At 41.6% G+C, this 26,631-nt stretch overlaps 1 protein-coding gene across 2 annotated transcripts in view; it reads left to right on the top strand.

Moving 5' to 3' along the window:
* Positions 1 to 26,502, top strand: part of AFF3 (AF4/FMR2 family member 3) — a 561,794-nt gene extending 535,292 nt beyond the window's left edge. Inside the window, exons 19-25 of one of the 2 annotated variants that reach the window (XM_027622823.2) lie at positions 7,610 to 7,673; positions 9,901 to 10,037; positions 15,132 to 15,203; positions 17,044 to 17,137; positions 19,898 to 19,947; positions 20,101 to 20,324; positions 22,780 to 26,502. In XM_027622823.2, the coding sequence (XP_027478624.1) occupies positions 7,610 to 7,673; positions 9,901 to 10,037; positions 15,132 to 15,203; positions 17,044 to 17,137; positions 19,898 to 19,947; positions 20,101 to 20,324; positions 22,780 to 22,901 (763 nt within the window). In that variant the 3' untranslated portion in view covers positions 22,902 to 26,502. The remainder of the gene's footprint in view (positions 1 to 7,609; positions 7,674 to 9,900; positions 10,038 to 15,131; positions 15,204 to 17,043; positions 17,138 to 19,897; positions 19,948 to 20,100; positions 20,325 to 22,779) is intronic. The other variant, XM_027622824.2, reaches the window with a different exon arrangement.
* The last annotated feature ends 129 nt before the right edge of the window (positions 26,503 to 26,631 follow it).

Raw genomic sequence — 26,631 nt, 5'->3', positions numbered from 1 at the left:
GCTATTGCTAATATAATTTTTTCACTATCTGTGTCAACGAAGAAGCTGTTATCATTCGTTCTTCCCATTAGCAATATGTATAATTTTTCTGGCTGACAGCTACAATAAAAGTGTTTCTCTTTTTATGGATACAGATATAATAGAATAAAAAAGCATTCTTACATACCCATCATATGGAGAGATAGATGTCATGTTCCAATTGCTATGTGTCCCAGTTGATTTGTAATCCATAACAAGTAAAATACACATGCAACTTGAACAGCCACTCAACCACTGAACTAAGAAAGTCTTGGGAAGATCCTTGAAGCTTGAAAAGCAAAACTAGGCATTGTCTCTTCCTTAAAACAATAAAAATACGTGTCCCTTAAGAGATGGCTGGACTAGGAAGTCATCTAAACTGGTACAGAATGTCTCCCAGGTCCAGTTGGTATGTGCTAAGTACTTACTAAGGGCCAGGTACATTGGCTGGAGTTAAGATATGCAATTAATGAACCCTCAGTCATTAATTCAGGGCGCAAGGAGGCACATGGGTGGCTTCCCCAGGAAAGTGCCTTGGGACCACCGAACTTCTACCTTCGCCTGCTCCGCTCTGTTCTGCACCAGCTTCCCCCCCAGCAGCCGCATTGACAGACGAGGACCTGGCTCCAGTCACTTTCCTTGATTTCTCCTCACTGAAGGTGTCAACAAGCAGTGAGACAACCAGAAAGGCCACCAGTGGGAAAGAAAGAGCGAGCTAGAGAAATCACCCCGGAGTAATTTAGAATTGATAGAAATCCAGTTCCAAAGACGAACAGATGCCACACTGTCATTTGATTTTTAAAGCCGCATCATGTAGCTTCTAGGAAAAAAAAGGAAACTCGTCCTTTTGTATTATAAATACTGGTTAATGGTTGAATAAACATGCGATTCAGACAACAGCTGAATTCAGTGGGCACTTAATATCAAGCTCTGAATGAACACAGCTGAATTAGAGTAACATTCCCAGGAGAGTAATGCCTACAGTTTCCCCCCGCCCCCCGTGAGTATAAGGAATCTACATGCAGGTAAATTTAAATTCACGGGCTTCTCAGCCCCTTTTCCTGTTCTACTTACCAAGTAAACAGGCACCAGTTTGTGTCTTTGGGACGCAGATGGAACCAAACGCAATAACACTTATTTTTAAGAATGTGATCCAGGTCAGCTTGTTCTGCCTAATTTGCAGTCTCGGATTGGTGGCAGTGTGATTGCACCTCCTCCTCGACATTTAGCCATGCTCGACAGCCACGGCTTGACAGCCACGGTTTTAAGGTGACACTGATGTGATTGCCAAACTTTTGTTAAAAAAAAAACGTAAGAATTTATGTCAATGAGTGACAGCATTTGATTCAACCCAAAGCCTAGAAACTGATCTTATTAGTGCAAAGCCATGAGCTGCAAATTACTTTGTGTGATAATTAGTGACAGGGGAGTTCTTGGCCCAGGAACATTGAGAGAGAACAACTGTGTCGTGAAGGCCTTGGTACAGAAGTCCTGAGCAGAGCTAAGTGGTGAAATTCTTGGCTGGGAAATCAAGTCTCCTTTCCCAGCAGCCATATTGCTGTGTTGGGAAGCCAGCGAATCCCGAGTGCCAGCACTGCAGACAGGATGTACTGTCTCCTGCCCATATTTCACAAGGAAGAGTCAGTCACGATCATCACATTCATCACAACCACAAAACAGTCCATCTGTCCCCGTGGCACCGGTAACAGGAGCCCAGCTACTTACACCTCCCGACATTGAGAAAAGACTCCCTCAACCACGCGCCGCTGAAGGCCATGGAGTGTGAAATGTGGCTAGCAGGGAAGGAAGAAGGTTTGGCATTTGTGATGTAATTATGCTCAGCAATCTATAGCTAAAAGGATTTAATTTTATAGAGGATGGGAAGAGTCCGGTACATAAAAGGTCATCTCCTGTGGCATGATTTCATCAGAGGACATCAATTGAAATCCTTGAGGAGGTGATAGTACACTGAGGCAGGGTGCTCCCACAGAGGGCTCGCTGTAGCCATTGTTCTTCTCCTGATGGTTCCCCCTTCCCCACCTTACCTGGTAGACCATTAGTACACCTTTTTTTTTAAGATTTTATTTATCCATTTGAGAGAGGGAGAGAGAGCACAGAGGGAGATGGAGAGGGAGAAGCAGACTCCCCCCTGAGCAGAGAGCCCAATGCAGGACTTGATCCCAGGACCCTGAGAACATGACCTGAGCCGAAGGCAGACACTCAGCCGACTGAGCCACCCAGGCGCCCCCCATTAGTACACCTTTATGTTCTTCATATGGAATTTTCTCCTTTTGAGATCCCAGCCTCTCAGCCAAGTTATTTTGTTCTAACTGAAACAGAGACAGAGAAAGAAAAAGGCTAGACTTGGGGAGGTGGGGAGTAGTGAAGGACAACACCTTCAGACCTCCCTGATTGAAATCTTAGTTCTCTGATCATTTTAAGAGTTTTGTAAAATTATTTTATGTTAAATGTCACATGCAGAGAAGAACAACAATCAAAGTGATGAGTTTCCATTTCAATAGAAAATTGCTTTTGACTGAATGACAAAAACCTGCTACACTTAGCCTGTGCATCCTGGAAAACACAATTTTCTGTGCATGACCAGGAAAGAAGCAGTCAAGGGGAAGAGCCCATGGCCTGTTATGGGACACGATGAGTGATCACTTGTGCTTCTGAGAAGCCAGGCTCTAGAGACCTTGGGGCCCCAGCCAGCATCAAGCTAATGGAAACAAAAACTGCATCTGAATCCTTGCTGCTTAAATGCAGTGTACTTGCTTCCCTTAAGAAGCACTCATAAAGCCAACACCAGCCCACCAGAGTCCCTGCCTCTGAAGTGCCCTCCTCAGTTGTGTTCACTTTAGTGGATTAAAAAGAATTGCAGGATCCCCCGCTATCTGAAGGTAGAGCGTTCCTATGAAACCATCTGTAAGCCAAAATTGTGTAAAGTGAAGAGTATCCCAGCTCTCCGAGAGGTCGCCTTGCACTACTTCACCTTGAAGAAAGACCTACATTAGTACAATAAGGCTTTTTTCAGAAGCGTGAAAATCCTCTTCGGATTAGCAAAAACCATTCTGGGTCTTTCGTAAAAGCCAAGTGGCATACCGCAAACTTTCAGAAAGCAGGGCGGGAGTGCCTGTACCTAACTTCTTACGCGTCCTTCTTTGTGAAGAAAGTACTTCAAAGCTGAGGGACACAGTAACACCCATGGGGCTTATCAGATGACAAGCTGACAGGATATCGGATGATGAATTCATTTGGTATGCAGTTGCCTATTTTTCTGATTTGGACTTCAACTTCCCTAAGAAAATTATCCAGATTTCTGCTGTGCCAAGGAACCTGTTTGTTCAAACACATTGAGCTCCCATCCCTGCCAGTTTTCACAAAACAGGAGGCTCTGCTGGGGGGGAGGGGGGTGCATTTCACAGAGGTAGGAATTACAGAAAGAAGGCTGCCAGCCGCTCTGTGGGAGACCATTCAACTCGATCTCAGCCATGGAGCGGAACAAAAAGCAAGGTTGCTTTAATACTCCTCTGCCAGAAGAAATATTGGGGTAGTTCAAACCCTGTTGCTGCTCAGAACTAAGGCTGCGTGTTTATAGGTGGGGTAGTGGGAGGGTGAGGAGAAGAAAGAAAACATTCTATTCGGATCAAGTGTTGAGATTTCTTTTTTGTTGCAGAGAGCTCTTACAAAAAAGATATACATGGCTAAGCCGTGGCTTTTAAAAGGATCACTCGCAAGCCCCATTTCTGAAGAGCCCAAGATACACAGTTAGTTACATGTATGATGTTTAATTGAACTTTTATTAGGTTTATTGATGTATCATCATAAAATACCATCACTGAGAAAAAAAACTGCACAAGGAATGTTATTATCTAAATGAAAAACAAAAACTCTAGGCTTTTCATGTTAAAAAAAAAAAAAGCTTAGATCACAAATCTGTTTGAGCACTGAAATAATTAGATTTTATTATAGTACTTGGCCAAGTTATAGTCTGTAAGTGCCCCAGTGGTGACCACAGTTCTACCTTCCTCCTGACTTGTACACTGACGTCAGAGTGATGCCTTCATGAGAGCATGCGTCCACTGCACAGCTGGACAGTGTTCGGTGGCATCCCGTTGGCCCCACTGCCTCCATAATGTTCTGGTCTAGGAGCATGGCACCGTAAATCACCTGAAAGGAGAAAATGAGCCAATCATCAGGCAGTGTTCAGTGACTCGGTGTGGTGAGCGCTCCATTACATGCGAAGATGAGAATTCTAACTAATGTGTTTGTAAATGGCCTCCGGATGGTACATTTTTTTCCAGCATCTCAGGTTAGTGTCAGCTGCTATGATACAGTCAGAAAATCAGATGTATTACTTATCCACGTACACTATTGTGAGAGTTTGTGACTCAGCCTCCGTATCACGTCTAAAAAATACATTCATAGGCTGCAGATGAAAACAGTGTTGATGAAGGAACATATATGAGGAATTAGGAGATGCCACCATCCCTAAGGGTAACTTAGAAGGCTAGTTAAAACTAAGATGCCATAGCTTATTGCCAGGAGAATTCTTTCATGAAAATGAAATGCATTTGAAATGATGATCTATTAGTGACAAGGTCTACAAAACCGGGCAAGAAAAAAATTGACCTAACTCATATACTAGAGTGTGGAGCAGATAATGATGTGGAGAATTTCAAGTTGCCATGGAGACGTTCTCTGGCTTATTGGCTGTGATGCTGCGCCCCATCGGAAGCCACCACTCTCTTCTAAGCTCAAAATGAATTCAGTGCTATTCATGGGGGATTCGTGTACCTTCTCCAATGTGCCTAAAACTATAGGGTGGGGAAGATCAAAGATGTCCACAGCATATTCCCTGCTGAAAAATGTACCAGCTACGGAGCTGCCCAAGTGCAATAGCCCTACAGCTCACGAGGTAATTAAATGCCTAAAAATGTAGTGTAAACAAGAAGGGGCATCCAGGAAGGACAGAGATGAGCATGGACCAAGTTACCAAGAAGACCTCATGGCGTAAGAATTTGGGGGAGAGGTTAACTCATAGAAGGCACTCAGTGAATGTGCACGCAGTGAGCAGAATGTTCCAGGTAAGAGGAAAAGGGGGAGCAGAGCAGTTCTAAGACAGAGATGGCATGTGAACGACACAGTGAGGAAGCCACCCGTGGCTGTGGTTGAGGGCCTTCACGAGTAACTGGTACAGTTCCAGGGGTCAGGCCCCCCCTCTTTGGGGGCCTGAACTGAGATTTGATCCCGTGGGATCTGGGGATTGATTTTAGGTCTGTGAGTAGGATGCTGATGTAATGAAAGCCATGTTTTACAAACACTGGTCGAGGGTTCAAGCTCAGGATAGGTTGGAGGGGAGTGAAACTAGAGGCCAGGAGAGGTAATGAAAGCCTAGGCCTGGGTAGTGGATGTGGTCACTAAGGAAAGGAAGGTTATTTACAAGGAGGATATGCTCACAGCATCTGATTACAGGGAAGAGGAATGGATGAAGATACTGGAACTCCTCTCCTGAGCAGATAGGCTCTGGGAACTCATCTGAAGCTCAGAAGTCAGGTCTGGGTCTGGCCTGGAGATAAGGGTCTGGTCTTCTATGCTAGGGCATTCAGCAAAAAGACAACAAAAAATAATGGAGAGGATTCTAAGGACAGTGCAACTATTCTCTATGAACCTATAATGGTGGATAAAGGTCATTATACATTTGTTAAACCCCACAGAATGTACAACACCAAGAGTGGGAGCCCTAATGTAACTATGGACTTTGGGTGATAATGACGTACCAGTGTAGTTTCATCAGTTGTAAGAAATATGCCTCTCTGGTGGGGGATGTTAAGGAAGGGGAGGGAGGCTGGTGGGAAAGGGGCAGGAGGTATATGACAACTCTCTATACTTTCCATTTAATTTTGCTGTAAACCTAAAACTGCTCTGAAACATAAAGGCCATTAAAAAACAAGGACAGTAGCAACAAAAATGTAAATTGCTAGATTTGAAATCCAAGACCAGTATTCAGTATGTGTTCAAAGGTCAATGTGTGGACAAGGAAGGGAAAACCACACGGAAAAGCAACTAAAACCCATTCAAATGGAAGAAGTGTGAACATCTAGGAGATGAACTAGAGAAACAGAGCCAGTAGGAGCAGGGCCTTCCTATGAAGGACACCTCAGGCCCCCCCACCACAAAGACCAAAGACCCCCCCCCCGAGATGAAGGAAAGGTTTCAGGCCTGAGTGGCAAGAAGAATGAGAGAGGGATGATGATGAGCCAGAGACAGGAAAATCTGCAACTATGTTCCTTATTTCTTTGTTGGAAAAGTTAAATATTCTCAGCACATTACCACAGTAGTACAATATTTTATGGGGAAGTAAAAGAAAACCAAGGTCCTTTTCTCACCTCCGTGATTTGTACTTGAAACTAATTATTTGTTATGATCATGGTTTGTTTATTTGATTGATTAAAATGAGGATAAACTTTTGGGATTGCGATGTCATAGTCATAGTACGCATGGTGTTTCCAAGCATTTTGACCTCTTTGGATAAAAGGATGCTCTGACAACCTAATATTGCAGTAAGGGAAAACACCCATTAGAATCTGAAAGAAGAGAGTTCAGAATAAGCATATAACAATAGGTGAGTCAGTCTGTGATTAATATCACTATTTACATCTTGCCTCTCATTTGGGGAGTCCTGGCTTATATTGGATATTCAGGAATAGGTCAAGTTTATTGATTATATAAAGACCCATAATGTAAAAAAGCTTATGCTGATGGTACCTAGAGTACGCAGGTTTTTAAGAATCTATCAGACTAAGCATTTAAAGGTACTGTCTGATGAGTAGCTTAGCATAACTTGGGGGTCATTACACACACTCAGATCAGTCTCCGTATGAATTACCTTCCTCCCCCAGCAGAGTTACTGCTGGCCAGGGTTATTGCTTTAATAATGCACATGTCTCCTGTTAATGTTTACCAGTCAGCTAATCAGAATTCTGGAGAATATATGCCACGTTTGCACTGTTACAAGGTAGACATCACTTTACAATTAACTCCATTACAACTGGAATATAGTGATACAGTATTACCTCTTTCCATGTTTCACTGTGAAGCCCTAAAATAATTATATATAGATACATACAGCTGTAGGTGCCATTTATGCATATAAATGACAGGTACTTTCATAAGAATACATAAACATACTCGCCCATACATATCCATACAGTTATTATGAGGTATATTTATGATCTTTACATTAAAAAGGGATTGTTGTATACAAATATCGTGTAAAATAAGATTTTTTTACTTGTTTTCTTAACCATGCAATAAGAAATCTGATTCACAAATTAGGCACTGGGGAACCATGTTAAAATCACTATAAATGTAGACTATCTGCATATATTGAGTGTGTTTTGAATAGCTAATTTAAGAGAAAAGGAATTGTGATATTTCACATATAGGCAGTAATTTGAGAATGCAAAAATGCTTGATTCCATATTAAACAGACTTTGAAAATTGTGATTCAAGTTTGAGTAAAAGGGAAGAATATTTTCAAAAGATCTTGTGCTTACACAATAATGACATTTAATATTCTCTCCTGTAGGCCACGCAGTGCAGATTATTTTATGCAAGAAGCTAAACGGATGAAGCATAAAGCAGATGCAATGGTAAGACCCTTTTCTTTCCAGATATGTTCTTCCAAATTATGTTTGTACTGCAGCTTCATCACTGGGGCAATATAGCTGGGGTAATTATAAAATCTATTACAAGGATGGCTGGGTCTGTTAAATGGAGAAATGTTTATATAATCAAGTGCTCATAGCCCAATAAATTATGACTTCAACCAATAATGTCTGACTGGGAGAAAGTCCCGGATAAATGAATATTTCAATTTAGTTCTAAGGTTTGAATAGTAACTAGAGGCAATGGAGTCAGTGGGTGGTAGTATTTTGTTCCTTTAAAAAAAAAAAAAATCTAGGTTTGCATTTTTCTTTCTTGTTAGCCTGGCCAACCCTTGGCTTGGTCCCAGGATCAAATCCCTTTTCAAAAAGACTCCTGTTCTGCCCATGTATCTGCCAAAATTAATACTTCCTCTGAAACTGTGCAACACAGAAACTATTATGCTGCACATAAGACCCTAAAGTCACCATGATTTGATGTTTTCAAAAAAAAAAAATAACTTTTCTTACTTGGATAATCTCCTGTTTTGGAAAGCTTGACTCTTCCAGTCAAGAAATAGAAAACTTCTGTTTTTTTCTGAGAGATCACAAGAGACCATCTTAGGGTCTCCTCCAAAGAGACTCCTTCCTACCTAGTAATTCCAGTTCTGTTCCCCTCCAGCATTCCTAACTGGCATTAGGACATTTCAGATGCCCTTTAGGGTATTATTCCAGTGCTGAAGATGCTGAAACCAGAAGCATACCCTTCTCCCAGTAATGTTGCCATCAAACATTTATTTGTATGAAGCTCTCCGCCTAGGTACACGGGTGTGCAGGGGAAATAAGCAGAGTTATCAGAAAATAGATGAGGGAAATGGAAGGTCCAGTTCTTGTCCTCACAACCCCACAGTCTGATGGAGAGTTCTGGTCACTTGAAGAAGCTGATGTGTGGTCACTATTGGAGAAGGGCACCAAATGTTAAGGCAGAATGAATTTTTCTGCCTGAATCACCCAGGGTTTACCAAGATTGTTCCTTTCCTATCAACATGCTGCTCCAGCCAGGCTGATGCCCTCCCAGCCCCTGAGCACACCTCACTCATGCCAGCCAGCGGGCCCCTGCAGCCGCAGAGCCTCACACACATGCTCACAGCTCCTCACACCTTCCGCTTCCTCCCCAAACCCAGCCAAATCATACCATGCCTTCCTACTCTCATTTTCAGGTCTCCCCCCTGAAGTCCCCCCAGCCTCTCTGAACCCCCTGACTTCCTCACTTCCTACCATCTCTTTGCATTGGACTCTTGGCTTTGCATTTTGTCAGTTAATCACAGACTGCCTTGCACTTTGAACTAGACTGTGGGTGCACGTTTTCTCTCCTCAAATATATTCTGGGTTCCTGGAAGGAGCTTTTGTGTATCAAGTGTGCGCTGCACAGAACTGGGTGCTGTAAAAAATACTCGTTGAATGAAGGGACCTCCTTAGTCTGAAAGCATTGCCAAGAAATATTTCTCTATGGCCTATTAGGGTTATAAGCTGTTGAAAACCTTGATTTGCCAAGGAGGGAGAGTTTTGCTCTCCATTGGTGCTTTCTACGGTATCCATTATGAATGAGAATTGTTTTTAGAGGCAAGACCTAGATTAGTAGAGTATTTGTGTAGTTCTGTTTGGGTTGATGAATGAATATGTGAAAACTGGGAAGATTATATAATCTGAATTTAGAATATGTAATTACCACAGAGAATAACTATGTGGAAGTAGGAACTTGACGTGTATGTTCAGATTTATGAGAACCGAAGACTATGACGCTGATTCCCGGTTATCCTCACTGACGTGGGGGGAAATTAACATACATTTAGACAACTTGAGATAATCCCCCCAAGTCATTTTTTATTTAGCATAGCATGGAGGGACAAGGAGGGAAGTTGCCCAGCAATTAGGGGTTAGAAAGAAAGAGAAATTAGAGCAACCGTGTAGTTCTGACCAATTCTGATTAGCAGCTGTTGTATGGCTTTGGGACATTTCTGTCGGTAACCATTCACTCACTTACCCTGAATCAGTAGCAATTTGCAAAAATAACTAGAGAAGGAAACATCCTATTTCTTTCTTCTCTCGGCTCCATTCACAGGATTTTGGAACTTACAGTCGGGTTTCTCAAATAAAGTGTATAGACTATGTGACAATGCCGTTTAAAAAAAAAAACTGTACTTAAGGAAGACACTGTATTAACTCTGTTGATCAGGTGGAAAAGTTTGGAAAGGCTTTGAACTATGCTGAAGCAGCTTTGTCATTTATTGAGTGTGGAAACGCAATGGAACAAGGCCCAATGGAATCAAAATCTCCTTATACGATGTATTCGGAAACAGTAGAGCTCATCAGGTAAGCACCGTGTCTTGTTGGGGAGGTGGAGGGGGTGAGGAATGTATGTCAGTACTCTGAATACAGAGAGAAGAATGCCAGCCTGCACCGTCAACTACCAAGAACTAATGTTCATCCTCACAAAGAGGAATGTAAGATTTTGCAAGGCACTTTCACACACCCTGCCTCCTTTGCTGTCTTTGTGAGTGAGCAGGAGAGTTCCTCTAACCCCTGATTCCTGCAGAAAGGAGGCAGAGCCCTGAGCCTGAGTACGATGTGACATGCCTGCCTCACCCAGCTGGGAAGTGGCAGATTTTGAACTAATTTCACCTTTATGCTGCCTTTTTTTTTTTTTTTTTTTTTTTTTTTGTAAATCTGATTCAGGTTAGTATAATAAAAATCCTAACTCCATCACTAAATGATTCAGGAGTATTTGATGAGAGGAAAGAAGATTCGGGGGGATTTTAAGAAAGGAAATCCCTCCTATGATATGCTGTCTCAGGGGTTGCCGATGTTGTTTTGGTCTTAGACCTGAATGGGAACACCATCCCTCCCCTGGGTTGAGACATGTAACATGAGCAGAAGCAGGGTTTCTAACAGGGGCACATCATGGAGTTGGATGGGAGACTCTTGTCTTCCATCATGGAGACCTAGAAAGACACATCTTTAATGTCTTTTTAATGAACCCTTAAGGGACTCTCATCCATGAACGATCCTGAGAACCTTGTCATATAGTTTATGTCTCTAGTTAGTTCAACTGCTTGGGATAATATTTAATACCCATATGTGAAATTATCCTTCCCCAAAACTAACTTTAAGAGACTTTTCTAATTCTGGAATTCTTTGCAACCTAAGGTTAGATATTTTTTAGTACGCCTCATCATTCCAGATGAAAGATTTCTTGTCATCTTAGGTTATAACCTTTTCGAACCACTTTGGCCCAAAGATACCACTTGTTATTTTATACCACCTTCCTTCAGTAAATAGTTTCCAGCCTTTGAAACTGTCATCCCAGCATCAGAGAATACATCATCTTCAAAAAGCACCTCTTAAGGATGTTTTGAAAGTCAACACTGTTCAGTCATTTTTCTTATTAAAATATTTCTACTACATCAATGTATCGGTGATTTCCTCATTCTATTTTCTTATGGTATGCTATTTTTGTCAGTGACGGAATGAAATCACCATAATAAAATACTTAAAATTACTCTAAGAGATCCCAGATTCTCCCATTCCTTCCTCAGAGCAAGGCACAGACTCAGATACCCACAGGTAGGTAAGAAAATGGTGACACTGGATGGGCACAAAGAAGTAAGGTGTCCTAGAATGCGACTGCCTCCAACACAGGGAATTGGGGGGGAGAGGTTCTGATTTGTTCATTGATGTATCCCTAATCCCAAGAACAGTTCCTAGAACATAGTATATGCTCAATAAATATTTGAATGAACAAATAAGCAAGTCAGCCTATGGTGAACTGGAGTGTATATGGCCCCCTTTAAGGCATTCAAATTTTGAAAAACAAATAAGCAAACAAATCCACACCACAATAAAAGTCTGATGCCAGTCAAATACACTTGGAGGTGCTGATATGCTACACTTGCCCTGCACCAGAGTTAGGATGCTGGTGTGTTTACTAAGGCAAGTATCGTTGCATGATGGAGAACACTAGCTTCTAGATAATTCAGACTGAGTAGAATCCCTTAAACTACTCAGAGAACTAAGACAAGAGAAAGTTTTCTTATCTGAGTTAGAAAATAGCATTAATTCACCACTTAAATCTGTATGTTGCCTGCCAGGCTTGACTCTTCTCCCCCACCGAGAGACACTTGGGGCTGGGAGTACTGGCAAGGGGGATCTCACCACAAGTGTCCAGCTCAGGATTCCCTCTATATCCCCATGGGCAAGAGAATTCCTTTCTCCCCAAGGGACGGCAAGCACCACAAATCAAAATGGCACCACAAAGGCTCTGAAAATTAAGTTGTAATTGGAACTACAGCCCAGAAGTAGGCCAGGACCTGCCTGCTAAACCTAAACTGGGTGACTTCCTTTTAAAAGAAAATATTTAGATAGGACCCAGGGTCTCCTAACATAAGAGCCAAATGTCCAAGACACAATAGAAGCTCACTTATCATACCAAGAAACAAGAAATCACAACTGGAATGAGAAAAGACAACCATTTGACACCAATCACCAAGATGAATCAGATGTTGGAACTATCTGACAGGGATTTTAAAACAGCCATCATAAAAATGCTTCAAAAAACAATGATAAATTCTCTTGAAAGAAACAAAAAATCAAAAATCTCAGCAAAGAAATATGTTATTTTTTAAAAAGAACAAAATAAATTACAGAAATGAAAAATATAACAGAAACAAAAATATCACTGGATGGGGGCTCAATAGTAAAGTGGAGATGTGTTGGTGCATAACCCTGTCAGGAGCTTCCCAGGTGTAATCTGAAACCAATTCCCTGTACATGGGGGGTAGGGAGACACAGGGGGAAAGGGGCAGACCACTCCAGGTTGGTTTAATAAGCAAAGAGAACTTACTTGGGTGGCCACAAGATGAATGGATCCCTGCACCTGCCCACCAAATCTTAAAGTTTATATGGAGGCCTTAACTGGGTTCAGCCAAGTATACTGTGCAGATAGTTCTCAACACCCTATCACTATATCAAGGCTGTGCCCTTGGAGCAGCCTCTGGGAGCAGAAAAGGCAAGTGGAACCCACATTTCAAGGCAAGGGAGGAGGTGAGGAGCCTCTAATCACCCGGGCCCAGCTCACAGGGTCCAGGTCAACTGACAGTCACAGCTTTTTGAAAACCTTCCCCAACAAAATGACAGAGAAGAGAATCGGTGAAGTTGAGAACAGAAAATAGAATTTACCCATCTGCGCAACAAAAAGAAAATAGGCTGAAAAAAAAAATGGATAGAGCCTCAAGCACAGTGACAAAAGATCCAACATGTGTATCATTGGAGTCTCAGGAGAGGAAGCGAGTGGGACTCAAAGAGTATTTGAAGAAGTAATGGCTGAAATTTGCCAAGTTTGGCAAAAGACATAAACCTACAGGTATAAGAAGCTGAGAAAAACCCAGGTAGGATAAACCCAAAGAAATGCATGCCAAGACACGTCATAACTATGTTTCTGAAAACTAAAAACAACAACCAAAAAGTTCTGAAGATAGCGGGAGAGAAATGACACATTACCTGTCAGGGAGGTAATATGACAGCAGACTTCTCATCTGAAACCATGGAGGGAAGAAGAGAGTGGCATGACATTTTTCAAGTGCTGAAAGAAAAAAACCCGTCAAACTGTGAATTTTAGATTCAGTGAAACTTCATTATACAGAAATGAAGAGGAAATAAAAATATTCTCCGACTAGGAAAAATGAAGTATTTGTTTTTAACCTATAAGGATTGGCCAAAGGAAGTTCCTAAGACTGAAAGGAGATGACAAATGAAGGAATCTTGGAGCATCAGAAAGGAAGGAAGAACAACAGAAGAACAGAGATATGGATTCGTGTGATAAACTACCCTCCTCCTGAGTTCTACAAATCCTGTATTCAGTGACTAAAACAAAAATTATGCCGCCAGCTGACACTCAAGACAATGTTATTTAAAAGTAAGTAAAGTAAAGAGACCTAAATGGAAATAAAGTCTCCACGCTTCACTCCGAGTGGAACATGTTAACACCAGTGAATTGTAGTAAGGCACATATGCATTTGTAAATACCCAGAGCACCCACTAGGAAAACTGTGCATGGAGATATATTCAAAGACACTACAGGTCTGTATGGTGTGGAGCTAATATGATAACAGTATCATTTCTTGAGCATTTACCATGACCTTTACCAATACTATCCTTACAACAGTGCTATGTGATCAGCAGTATTAGTCTTGTTTTATCAGTAAGAAAATTGAGGCTGAATCAGATTTGAACCCAGGACTTTCTGACCATTCAACTACTGTCTAAGCTGTCTCAAAAAGTCTGCAAGTAACTTGGTATATTATTGGGAGAATGGAATGGCCATTGTCCCCTTAGTTTAGAGAGGTAAGTGGGATTAAGTGAAGTTCATAAGAGCCACTAGTCGTAAACCTAGGACATGTACACAGCCATCAAAGTAAGAGTAAGAAAAAGGGGCAAATCCAAGCATTCATCTGAGTACGGGGAGTAGAACATTTTCCTGGAGATTGGTTTAGAAGGACTGAACTTCTCTCCATCTTGTCAGCCACTCAGCCATAAATCCAAATTAGTAAAAATGGATGTGTCACCATATACCTGGATAATGCTTGCACTGGTATCACTCTCAACCATCTGCAGCATTTGAACTTGTATTGTTAAGGAGCAGAAAGTAGCTAGACAGTCATAAAAGTCATTTTGTTCTAGTTGTCATAGTAGTATAATCCTTAGGGAAAATGGGGCAAACATCAGCTAGCTTTTAAGAAAGAATTAACACCCTGAAACAAATAATACATTATATGTTAATAAAAAAATAAATTTTTTAATTTTAAAAAATTAAAAATAAAAAGAAAGAATTAACAGATGAGGCACCTGGATGGCTCAGTTGGGCATCCAAGTCTTGATTTCAGCTCAGGTCATGATCTCAGGGTCGTGAGATCAAGCGCCATGTCAGGCTCCGTGCTCAGCTGGGAGTCTGTTTGAGATATTCTCTCTCTCTCTCTCTCTCTCTCTCTCTCCCTTTCCCCCTCCCCCCTTCCCTCTCTAAATAAAAAGGAAGGAAGGAAGGAAGAAGAAAGGAAAGAAAACGGGAAAGAACAGCAAGTGCTATGAAAAACTAAGTATTGGGGAAAGAGAACTTCAATCATAAAAGATGTTCTATTGTTTTGGGGTTTTTTTTTTTAAGATTTTATTTATTTATTTGACAGAGAGAGAGCACAGATAGTCACAATGGCAGGCAGAGGGAGAGGGAGAAGCAGGCTCTCCGCTGAGCAGGAAACCTGATGCAGGGCTAGATCCCAGGGCCCTGGGACCATGACCTGAGCTGAAGGCAGACGCTTAACCGACTGAGCCACTCAGGTGCCCCAAAGATGTTCTATTGTTAATAAGAAAGCTTTTTTTTTTTTAATTTCTTTGATTTTTCTTTTTTTTTTCCCCTAGGTATGCTATGAGACTAAAAACCCATTCAGGCCCCAATGCCACACCAGAGGACAAACAATTGGCTGCATTATGGTGAGTGCATGATACCAGCTTAAAAAAGCTTCCTCAGCCTTATATATGTTCATTGGCAAACCAGGTGCTGAAACGCATATGTTTTTCTAGTGCCTTCTGACATGTAAAATCAAATGCAGTTCTAATGGTGACCAGGGAGAGCCCACACCATTTCTTGCTGGTATACCATGCATGATGTGAATTAACAGTGATTAAGAATCAACAGGTCCATTACACAAGGATAATTGTTTCTGTGTGTGTGTGTGTGTGTGTGTGTGTGTGCGTGCGTGCGCGCGCGCGCGCGCGCAGGCGCGCATGCATGCCTGACTTTAAAATCAGGTAGGTCTGTGTTGTAATAATTTGAATGTGAATTGTGCCAAATGTCATTTCTCTTGTGTTTAACACTTTAGACACAATCAAAATAATCCATTTGTCTATTTACATGTGGGATTAGTATGACTAAATCAAGATGATGGGCTGAAGTTCTCAACACTCCAATCTAAGGAGCAGTTCACTACATTGTGATAATAGAAGCACTTCTTTTAAGATGTTCACCAACATGTAATAGATCTTTTCTGTAACTGTAATGATTACAGTGGTATTGATTATGTGGGTATAATAATTTTCCCCATTACATCTCCTCACCCCATTCTCCCAAATCACAGGACACCTATCTATAGAAATCCAACATTTTCTGCTCTCTAGTTGTTCATACTGTACTCTAGAACCTGATCTGCCAGACAGAGAATCAAGTCTCAAAAAAAATAAGCAGCATACACAAAAGAGAGAGTCCTCAGGTAGTTTTACATCATCTGCAGTTTGATGTGCTCAGAAGAGACTAGTAAGTTGTACGTGGTATGTTGGCATTCCAGCCTGTTGGCACCAGATCTGAGTTAGCAAATAATTATGATTGAAAAGCACCAGGGCTCCTGAGTGGCTCAATCGGTTAAACTGCTGCCTTCGGCTCAGGTCATGATCCCCAGGTCCTGGGATCGAGCCCCACATCGGGCTCCCTGCTCAGCAGGGAACCACTTCTCCCTGTCCTCCCCACTCGTGCTCTCTCTTGGTATCTCTCTCTCAAATAAATAAATAATCTTTAAAAAAAAAATGACCTCTCTCGTTTCAAAAAAAAAAAAAAGCACCAAGGAAAAGAGGGTATGTCTCAGGAAAGGCTTTCTGTGCTCTTTTCAAATGCAAAGTTCCATACGAGGATTAACAAATTAATGATGATTAATACTTCGTATTATATAAGATACTAATATTCTATAATAATAAATAATAAATATAAAACAATAATGATAACTACTCTCAGCATTGAGTTCTTATTGTTTATAAGACATTCGTACCTGTTACTTTATTTGAACTACTTCCAGTCCAGTAAGGTAGTTTCAAAGTGAAAGGAATACGAACAGGTGAAGAGCTATTGTTTCAGCAAAGCCGACACTGCCGAGGTCCGGGGCGCCAGGGGGGCGTCAGGAAAGAAGGTGGATCTGGCCCGAGATTCACCCAGTCACGGTGAAAGCTGTGTGCCAGCGCTCCCTCACTCCTCCCATGGAGAGAGCCTGCCCTCTAGTGGCAGACGAAGAAAATGGCCTGTCCCTTAGCCCCAAGAAGAAGCCATAAAGCTAGGATTTAATGGTAAATATATTTTCGGAGTAACTCCTTGAAATTTTGAATTAGATCTTTTGAAGACAAGAAAGGTCAGATACTTCACAGACATAAACGTAAGTATAGCAATATTTCATATATGTAATCGTGATATAAATATGGGGTGCCTTAGAACAACAAGAGTTTTGCGTACGTCTTGCTGGCAGAGGACACACTTATGCTCCCGGGGCCCATTTCTCTCTTTCCGCCGCAGTTACCGCTGCCTGGCTCTCCTGTACTGGCGGATGTTTCGACTCAAAAGGGACCACGCTGTGAAGTATTCAAAAGCACTTATCGACTATTTCAAGGTATTGTCTGACTAGTGGGCAACATTGTTGCTTGTATCCAGTGGTCTCCCGGTCAAGGGCATTTTCCAGGAGCCTAGTAGAATCCCTGGCTTTGGGGTGGTGGGGGGGAATACAGGAACGCTCTGATCTCAACAGTAACCCCCTTTATGACATACTCATGGTGTTCAAAGCTCAGAGAATGGCCTTGACAGCCCGTCTAATTTATCCCCCTGCCTCGTGTCCAAGTACTTTCATGGCCTCAAGAGAAAGAAGATCCAATTACCCACTCCAGTGTCTTGGAAATTCCTCTTTATAGCTAACAAATTCCTCATGTTCGCTTACAGTTTCTTCCTCTCAGAAGTAACTACTTAGAACTTCCTCGTAGCTCCCTCCAGGAGCTCATTTAATTTTTAATAAGGGTGTTATTTTAAGTGATAAGAAATGGTTCATTGGAACTCAGAGGCAGTAGGACAATGGCATTGGGTAAATATAAGGGTAGAATTGGAAGCCAGGTTAACTTCTACGTATCTCAGGAAATGAAATCATTTTCACTGGGGGAATGGGAAAAAAAAAAGCCTTCTCTGCTGTGCTTGTGAAGCGGACATGAAGTTATAATGCATTTGGGATTTCTAGGCCTCTTTGCTGTCCATTTGTCTATAGAAACAAGAAATTTATGCCATTTCCACCTTCACCAACCCTTTGTCAGATACATACCATCATTTAGATCCTTTAATTTAATCCCCAACCTCCACTTCTTAGAGATCATCTCTGCTGACCAGGCTATGTTGGAGGTTCCATGGGCTGTGTCCAGCATACCACCTGCTTCCTGGTCACGCATGTAGAGTAACCAGGTGCTAAGGCGAGGAGAGAACTGTTTTGACACAAAGACCATTCTGTGTCATAATGACAAGAACAGACACTAAGCCTGTTCCTTTACTTTGAGGGCCTAAGGTCAAGAGAGGTCGTTTCCAAAATGTCAGAATCTAAGAGCTAATACTGAAGAGCATTATTAGAGTTAAAAAAAAAAAATGCTTGAATAAAAAAGGAATCTGAACTCTGTAAGCCACAGAGGTTACAACAGAACTTTTAAGGGATACAAAAAGTTCTTAGTGTATGTATGCCATCTATGAATATGTACAGAATGGACAAAGAACACAACTTAAACATCAGTTTCCCCTCCAGGGGTTATTGGTAGTTACCCTTAATTAAAAGCCATTTAAATGCTCCTTAAAGTTCAGAGATCATGGGGGAGCCTGGGTGGCTCGGTCAGTTGAGCGTCTGACTCTTGATTTCGGCTCAGGTCATTATCTCAGGGTCGTGGAATTGGGCCCCGCATTGGGCTCTGTCCTGGGTGTGGAGCCTGCTTAGGACTCTCTCTCCCTCTCCCCTCACTCTTGAAAGAAAAAGAAAGAAATGAAAGGAAAGAGAAAAGGAAGGAAGGAAGGAAGGAAGGAAGGAAGGAAGGAAGGAAGGAAGGAAGGAAAGGGAGGGAGGGAGGGAGGGAGGGAGTGAGAGAGAGAGAGAGAGAAAGAAAGAAAGAAAGAAAGAAAAAGAAAGAAAGAAAGAAAAAGAAAGAAAGAAAGAAAGAAAGAAAGAAAGAAAGAAAGAAAGAAAGAAGAAAGAAAGAAAGAGGGAAAGAAAGAAAAAGAAAGAAAATCTTAAAAAAGTTCAGGGATTATGAAAGCTTCAGGTGGCGATGATAATTTGTCCATAAAGAATGTGTTTTATCAATACAGAGCTGCCTCTGAAAAAAAGACTTGGTCCCCACGTATGTTTTTACAGTCACAGGGCTTCCTGGTAATAGAAGTCTGAAGGCAGTTGCAGAATTGCCACCTGTTAGGCCATTTCTTACCATTTTGGTAACACCTCCACTAAGAACTAAAAATCACTCACCACTTCCTAAAGTCCTTTTTAACCAAAAGAAACACCTTATCTCTGGGTAACCAGGCTCAGGCTGTTTTCGAAAATTCACATCAGTATCATAAAGACCATTCTTTACTTTACTAGTCCCCTAGACTTATGTGCAAGAACACATTATCAGGCTTTCAGAAAGGAAATCTGTCTGTACATTAAGCAACTTTCCTTGCCACAGGCAGGACTCCTTTTCAATGCCTGATGCAAAAAGCTGGCTCATGTAACATAACATCCTAAATCAAAATATTCAGATAAATCAGTTTTTGAATACTCTGTTAAGGACATATATTATAATCTGTTCTTTTAGAAAAATTCAACAGCAATTTCCTTTAAGAGAAATACTTTTAAGCTTCATAAGGCAAAACAATATAATTTGATGTCTCATATATGTTCAGGCATTAAATGTATGTCAGTGGTTTCTGCAGATAGGCCCTACATTTAAATATAGGATGTTCTCGGTGTGGTGGGTAGGGGGTGGGGGGGGGGAACTCCTGCTGTTTTTTCCTTTTTAGGAAAATTAAGCTAGTTGAAAAAATTTAGGCTGGTTTAGGATTCAACAGACCCTCAGGATTATGATTTAATTTGGTACATAGAATTTGGTGCATGAAAACCCAGGCTGTGGGGTTGAGTTCTCCATTTTAGCCCACCATGAAATCCAGCAGGCCATGCAGCTGCCCCCCACTAGCTTCCAGAAAAGAAACCAGTAGCCTGGTAATTTTAACTTCCCAGATCCAGTTTCTGTGAGTCTTCATTTTATCTGCAGTTTCTGCCATTACTTCTTTCAACGGTCACCTGAGAACATGTTACTGTCAACTCTTTAAACTTAAACAGATGGTACTCACTGTCAACATTTTTATTTTCCTGCAGAATTCATCTAAAGCTGCCCAAGCCCCATCTCCATGGGGAGCCAGTGGAAAGTAAGTTCATTTCTCCAAAGTAAAGGTGATAAATGAGACGCTGCATGATGCTGGGCCATGTGCTACTTTGCTTACAGTAGCCTGGGGGGCTGTTCTACCTCAGCTGGTACCAACCTCCCCACTCTTGTGTTTTTCTACGCCCTCCCCTTCCAGGAGCACTGGAACCCCATCCCCCATGTCTCCCAACCCCTCCCCGACCAGCTCCGTGGGATCTCAGGGGAGCCTCTCCAATGCCAACGCCCTGTCCCCTTCAACCATCGTCAGCATCCCACAGCGCATCCACCAGATGGCAGCCAATCACGTCAGCATCACCAACAGCATTCTCCACAGCTATGACTACTGGGAGATGGCAGACAACCTGGCCAAGGAAAACAGAGGTGTGTGTGCCGCCAGGGAGTGTGTGCGTGCTTCCTCCACAGCTCAGGGAGCCAGCCTGACCCTGGACATCATCGAGCAAGTTTTCATCATGTACCAGAGAAGACATAATAGAGGTTATCACCTATTGTGTGAAACTTCTCCTGACCTCTCCCCATCATGCACGGCCTCCTATGCCTTGACCGACCTTAATCTTGACTGTGGGTGATTAAAGATGGAGGTGGAGGTAGAGATGGAGATAGGAAACAGATACATAGAAATGATGTAGATACCTATTTTAGGACATCCACATGCGCGCGCACGCGCATATGGTTTTCCCTTGAGACGGTGAGCTCCTTGAAGGTAGGGGTAACCTTCTATTCAGCTTAGTGTTTGTTCCCAAGACCCACACAGTGCTGAGAGCACAGCTGGGGAGAAACATTGAATGAATGAATTGGTGGATTGATTAATGAGGATGAATGTTCCAAGCTACCTAAGTGATAGCTACTTACCCCTGAGAAGAGAGTGTTTTCTAGGTAGCAGTAAGTTCTATTCTCTTTAAATAAGGTTTTTGTTTTCACAGATTATAAGACAAGCACATGTCTACTGTGGCTAAATTTGTAAAATGTGGAAAACTACAGAGAAAAACATTTTTTAATTATCAGTAATCTTATCACCAAGAAATAATTACTGTTAACATTCTACTGAAGTTTCTTCTAGTCTTCTCCAAATACACACGATTCTTACCAAAATAAGATTGCAGTCCACATGCAGTCTTATATCCTGTCTGTTTCCGTTTAACATTGTATCAGGCATTCTCCCATGTCACTGACTTGTTCAAAAACATCATTTATGATGCTTCTAGAAGACTGTCGTAATAGTGCTTATGTAATCATAAAGTATCACGATTTCTCAAAACCATTCCCTTCTTATTGGACATATGTCACTTCCAATTTTTTTTACTATTAAAAATAATGTTATGATAAATATCTTCATATAAATCATTGTCCATATTCTGATTATTTTCATCAGAGGGAGAATTTGGGGGTCAACAGGTATAGATTCCTTTAAGATATATGTTGTTCTATATCTTGACATATATCGTTAACTTTCTCCCAAAAGATTATACCAATTTACTACTCTCCCTCCGGCAGCAGGTGAGAGTGCAAATCTGACCTCACTTTCAAGCCATGAGATGCGAATTTTTATAAGCTTCTGAGGACAAGACCAGGAGGTCCACAATGAGATGAAGAATTAATAGTACAGAGAAAAAGATGGGTCCTGAGTACATAAAATTGATAATAAAACCAGAGAGTACATAACATGCATCCCAGAGGTGGCACACCCTGAAAATCTAATGGGAATGCCAAGGGAGGTCAATTCCAGGGGACTGAGGCCACCAGGAGAGGCTTGCTAGAGGAACTGGCACGGGACAGGGTTTTGAAAAACAAATGGTAGTTGTGTAACTGAGGCAGAGTGGGGTGGGCATCACAGGTGAACAAAACAGAAGGGACAGGACATAGAAAAATTTACATGGCCAGTTTGGGAGACCCTGAGCAGGCCACGCTCCCGATGGCACTGCCAATTGCCTTCTGGATGTCTCCTACCAGAGGGCTCAGTGCTACATGTCCAGTGCAAAGTCAGCGATTTTTCCCGAACCCACTCCTCCTCCCCTCTTCCGCTCCTGGATTCCTGCCTTGGCTATCCTCGCAGCCACCTGGGAGTCTTCTCTAACCCTCCCTTGCCTTCTCCAGCAGGACTTCATTGAACATGTACCTGAGCACCTCTGGAAAAACTTCTCCCAGATACTTACTTGCAAGGAGTGGTTGGTTCGGTGATCCAGTTATGACAGCATAACAGCCATACAAATTTGTCTCTCTTAGCCACACACTGTGATCTCTGAGAGAGCAGAGCCTACTCATTATTCCCCTTGGTATACTCCCCTACCTCTACCTTCCTGCACCTACCACAGTGCCTTGGCACCTAATTAAGTATTTAATGAAAGGACAAACCTAAAGAATGTCCCAGGACTAGAAGGTGACCTCAGGAGGACTTTTCAGAACCCATCTCTCATTTGCCCCCAGGGGCCTGTAGCCTCCTTCTTTGGACTCACTCCAGGGGTTCAGCACATGCTACAGTTGAGTACAGTATAAGGGGCAACAGAGCCACAACCCATGTCCGGGGGAGGAAGCATTTGTGCACATGGACAATGCAGTCTGAGGAAGAAAATTTTCTTTGCTCTTTGGCTCAGCAAACATTATTCATTTAAATGAGAAATGGCCAATAAAATCCTGTGGATATAGGAGGAGTTCTCCACCTGTGGGTTCTGTCCATTGAATGCTAAAGTTGCATGATGGAATAGAGAATGCTTGATTTATATAAAGACGAGGAATGGAATTTTTTTCTTAAGTCACTCGGGTCTCCCAGGGTAGCACAGTTAGCATGTGTGTCACTCAAATGACTCTCTCTGTCCCCTAGAATTCTTCAACGACCTGGATTTACTCATGGGGCCTGTCACCCTGCACAGCAGCATGGAGCATCTGGTCCAGTACTCCCAGCAGGGCCTGCACTGGTTGCGGAACAGCACCCACCTGTCATAGGGACCTTGCCCGTGAGCTGGATTGTGCTCTCGTCTCCACGGATGGCTCAATGTTTCTGGACACTGTGCTACTGAAGTCCCCGGCCACAGCATTTCCCAAACTGCGGTGAATATTTCCTCAGCATCGAACAATGGTCTTTTCCCAGGGCATGTGTGTCTGTATGTGTGTGTGGATGTTAAAGAACCTGCCTGTATGTGTGTAAGATACACGGCTCTTTAGAACACATTTTCTTTGTCTAGTTTCATAATCCCAAGCTAGACAAAGTGATGAGAGGTTTCTGATTAGAGAATATACACTTACACACACACACACACACACACACACACACACACACACACACACACTTTCTTCAAAGCTAAACCATGACTTCTTAGAACATTCAACCAAAATCTCATGGGTTAGTTAACCAGGTGCAATACAGCACACCAAAAGCTTGACTGCCAGTTAAGATGAACCTAGTTCTTATATTATTGATTACTTTCAGTATTAATATACTATTCCCCAATTCATTTTTGATTGTGTGTATTAATGGGTAATTGAATAATGAAAAGAAGTCAATTATTTTTGTGCTGGACGTTTACTAGATTGCATGTGACCAAATACCTTGCCTTTTGTCTACTCCTCACCCCTTCCATCCAACTTTGTTATCAACTAAAGGCGTTATGTGCAAATGGATCAAATCCCACAGGCCTGCCCTGCCCTGCCCCCGAAAGAATATGAACATGGCACTGGGGTTTGGTAAAAAGTCAGTGTCTTTGCAAGCTAACCGACACTAAAAGACAGCTGTGCTTGGAGCTCAGTCAAGAATTGCAAGCTTCTGCTCGTGCCACGACAAGCCCACCCAGCACATGTGTTGTTTCTTCCTGCCACTGTGACACGGTGGCCACAGAGCCACAGGGCGTTTGTCAGCCAATATTTTTCAAGTCTTTTCTCTCCGCGATAGCTCTCTTAACAAATGTTCTTGGCCAAATTAGGACATTCCCTAGAATGTCTCTTCACTAGGAGTCTGTATCTGCTGCTTCTCAGGCTGAGAACTATTCGCTATCATGAGACTGTCTAATCCTCTCACTCTTCATGCAGAACGCAGGCCTTTAATGCATTTCGATCTGGGGGCTGTGTTTCAGGCTTTGATTAGCAAGCTGCTTACTGCGCAGGGTAAGTTATTTTTGCAAGGACCGCAAATCTGTTTGCGGTAGCAATGACCAGAACATCATATGCTTCCATCCGGCGTATCTGGTATGTTTACGTCTTGTCCTTGATTCTTTTTTCTTTTTTTTTAAATGAAGTTTACATTTTATTTTTTGACGTCTTGTTTACAGTTTTTGTCTGAAACTTACTTCTTTTATAGTCTCTTATCATGCCCTAGATTTAGTCTTCTTGTTAAATATACTTGGATATAAAAAATACTGGTAAAAAAGAAAAATTCCTACAAAAGAGGATAGACCTTGCCATATCCTTAAAAACAAAAATAAATCCTTTGAAGCCTCTCACTTGACAGAATTGTACCAGGATGGTCTGAGAAAGACAGGTGAATGCCATATGTGGAACGCTCCGTTTTCCAAGGTGATGGTGGCACAAAACATTTATAAAAGATAGTGATATATGCTTTCCCTGACGCTCTTACTGGTTTGGTTGTAACGTTCACATTGTTGTCACCTGACCTGTAGGTGGGAAATAAGACTGCGGTAATTCTAAGCACTGATTCAAAAGGATTGAGCAACTTCAGTGATTTGAAATGAATCGAAAGTGAAGGGTTCAAAGGGTAATGAAGCCAGTGAAGGATTTGTGAAATTTGCATTTGGCTTCAGCCCTGAAGCTTCTGGAAATATTACCAGTATTTCCATTTTACGTTTATCCAACTGAGGTGCTCCTCACACCCCTTTCACGAGTTGTTGGCAGAGTTCATGACCCCATCCTATGTTGGAAATTTGAGTCTAATTTAGGATTTTTTTTTTTTTTTTTTTGGAGGACAGAGGCTTAGTTCTACTTCCTCTTGCTGAATTCTGATGAAATGTTGAAACGCTCACATAAAGGGATGATGAGCCTCAGGGTCTGCATCATGTATCCCTGCCCATCCTTAAAGTCATGGGTCTTGTGGGAGCCCCATGGTTGCTTACCCACAAAACCCCATGTAAACACACAGGTGGCCCCTGGCTGATTGTGCCCACAGCATTTTATCAGCACTTAGGTGGCCCGTGTTTCCCAACAAAACTTGGAACTGGTCATTTTGTGGATGGTCAGAGCGTGCAGGGTCCTCTCCCTGTCTTTGATCTCATCAATAGACCCTGTGAGGGCAGCAGCTTCTGTTTTCTTTGGCAGAGCTGATTTTGGTAAGGAACCATCTTCTGATTGTTGTTTGTGAAAGTCATTCATAACTTGTTCCTTTTCTTTAGCTTTGTTCAAAGTAGAAATACCTTTCTTATGTTTTTGGATTATAAAAGTAATACATGCTCATTGTAAAGATTCAAACAAGACAGCAATGTATAAAGTAGAAAGTAGTAAGTCCTATCCCCCGAAGACAACCACTGCTCACAGTTTCATGTAGATTCTTCTAGAGATTCTCCCATTTAAACATATAATGTCTATTACCGTTTTTTTCTATTTGAAGATATATTATTTCCTCAGAAGTTCAACACAAGTTCAACTGACCTTATCCTTCCATGACCTGAGTGGATGCCTTCCTTTATCCCAATGTTAGTGTTACCTTTGAAAGAAAGTGACCCAAATATATTCCTGATCAAAATTTGGGATTTGTTACTACTCTCTACACAGATCAGACTTATGTGCAGGATTGTGCCTGGAAAGAGAGGTTTGGTTAAAACAGATATTTCTGGAAACATTCAAATTGCAAATGGAAACTCGGACCCACTATCTAAAGAAGAATGTACTGGAAAAGTAATCTGAAGAGTTGACAAATTGTGTACTAGATTGAACACATGGAATGCAATGCAATGAGATTTTCTGCACTAAAACTTACCCTAGTATGTAAAACAATGATGTGTGTATTATATAACAGTGATGTGTACATTTCTGACATCCCATACATAATATACACAGTTTGTATAAATGCATACATTTAAAAATATATATGTACAATACAGCTAACATAAAACTGTAGTATGCCTGAAGGATATTACTAGTGCCTAACATTGAGTATAAGTCACTGCGTGTTCGCATCACCTTGGAAGTGCAGTAATTGTTACAAAATTAATCAGTGCAGCCAACATTATTTATGAATCACATCTTTGAAACTGTGCAGTAGTATATACATATATATTTTTAAATAACATTTTTCACAGTTTTCCAGAGTTACTGTTGAAATCTGTATCACCAAAAAAAAAAAAAGCAAGATTTTTTTAATGATGTAGACACTCTTCAGACCCAGTAATCTGTGTGTGATTTCCTGTTTGTAGATACCCAAGAGACTTTAGCAGTCACCAGCCTTAATGCATGTACAGGATATTATTGTGACTTAATTTATCTGCAGTTTTTAATCCATGTGAAATTGGAATTTATAAACTGACTTGGATTAAATATGTCTGCCTTTCTAAGGTTGCAAATGTTACATTAAATGATTTATGTTGTAAACAAGAGAAACCGAGTTGTATGTTAAAAAAAAAAATATCCACCAATTTCTGTGAATATTTTTACAAGGAAACTTCGGAATCAAAATACGTTCAAATAAGTATTTGGGTCGCGGGGTTCAAAATCTCTTCAGAAACAACCCTGT

This window comes from Zalophus californianus, chromosome 8 (genome assembly GCF_009762305.2).
Source record: "Zalophus californianus isolate mZalCal1 chromosome 8, mZalCal1.pri.v2, whole genome shotgun sequence".
NCBI lineage: Eukaryota > Metazoa > Chordata > Mammalia > Carnivora > Otariidae > Zalophus > Zalophus californianus.
Note: the sequence above shows the minus strand (reverse complement) of the source record. Positions and strands in the feature narration are given on the sequence as shown.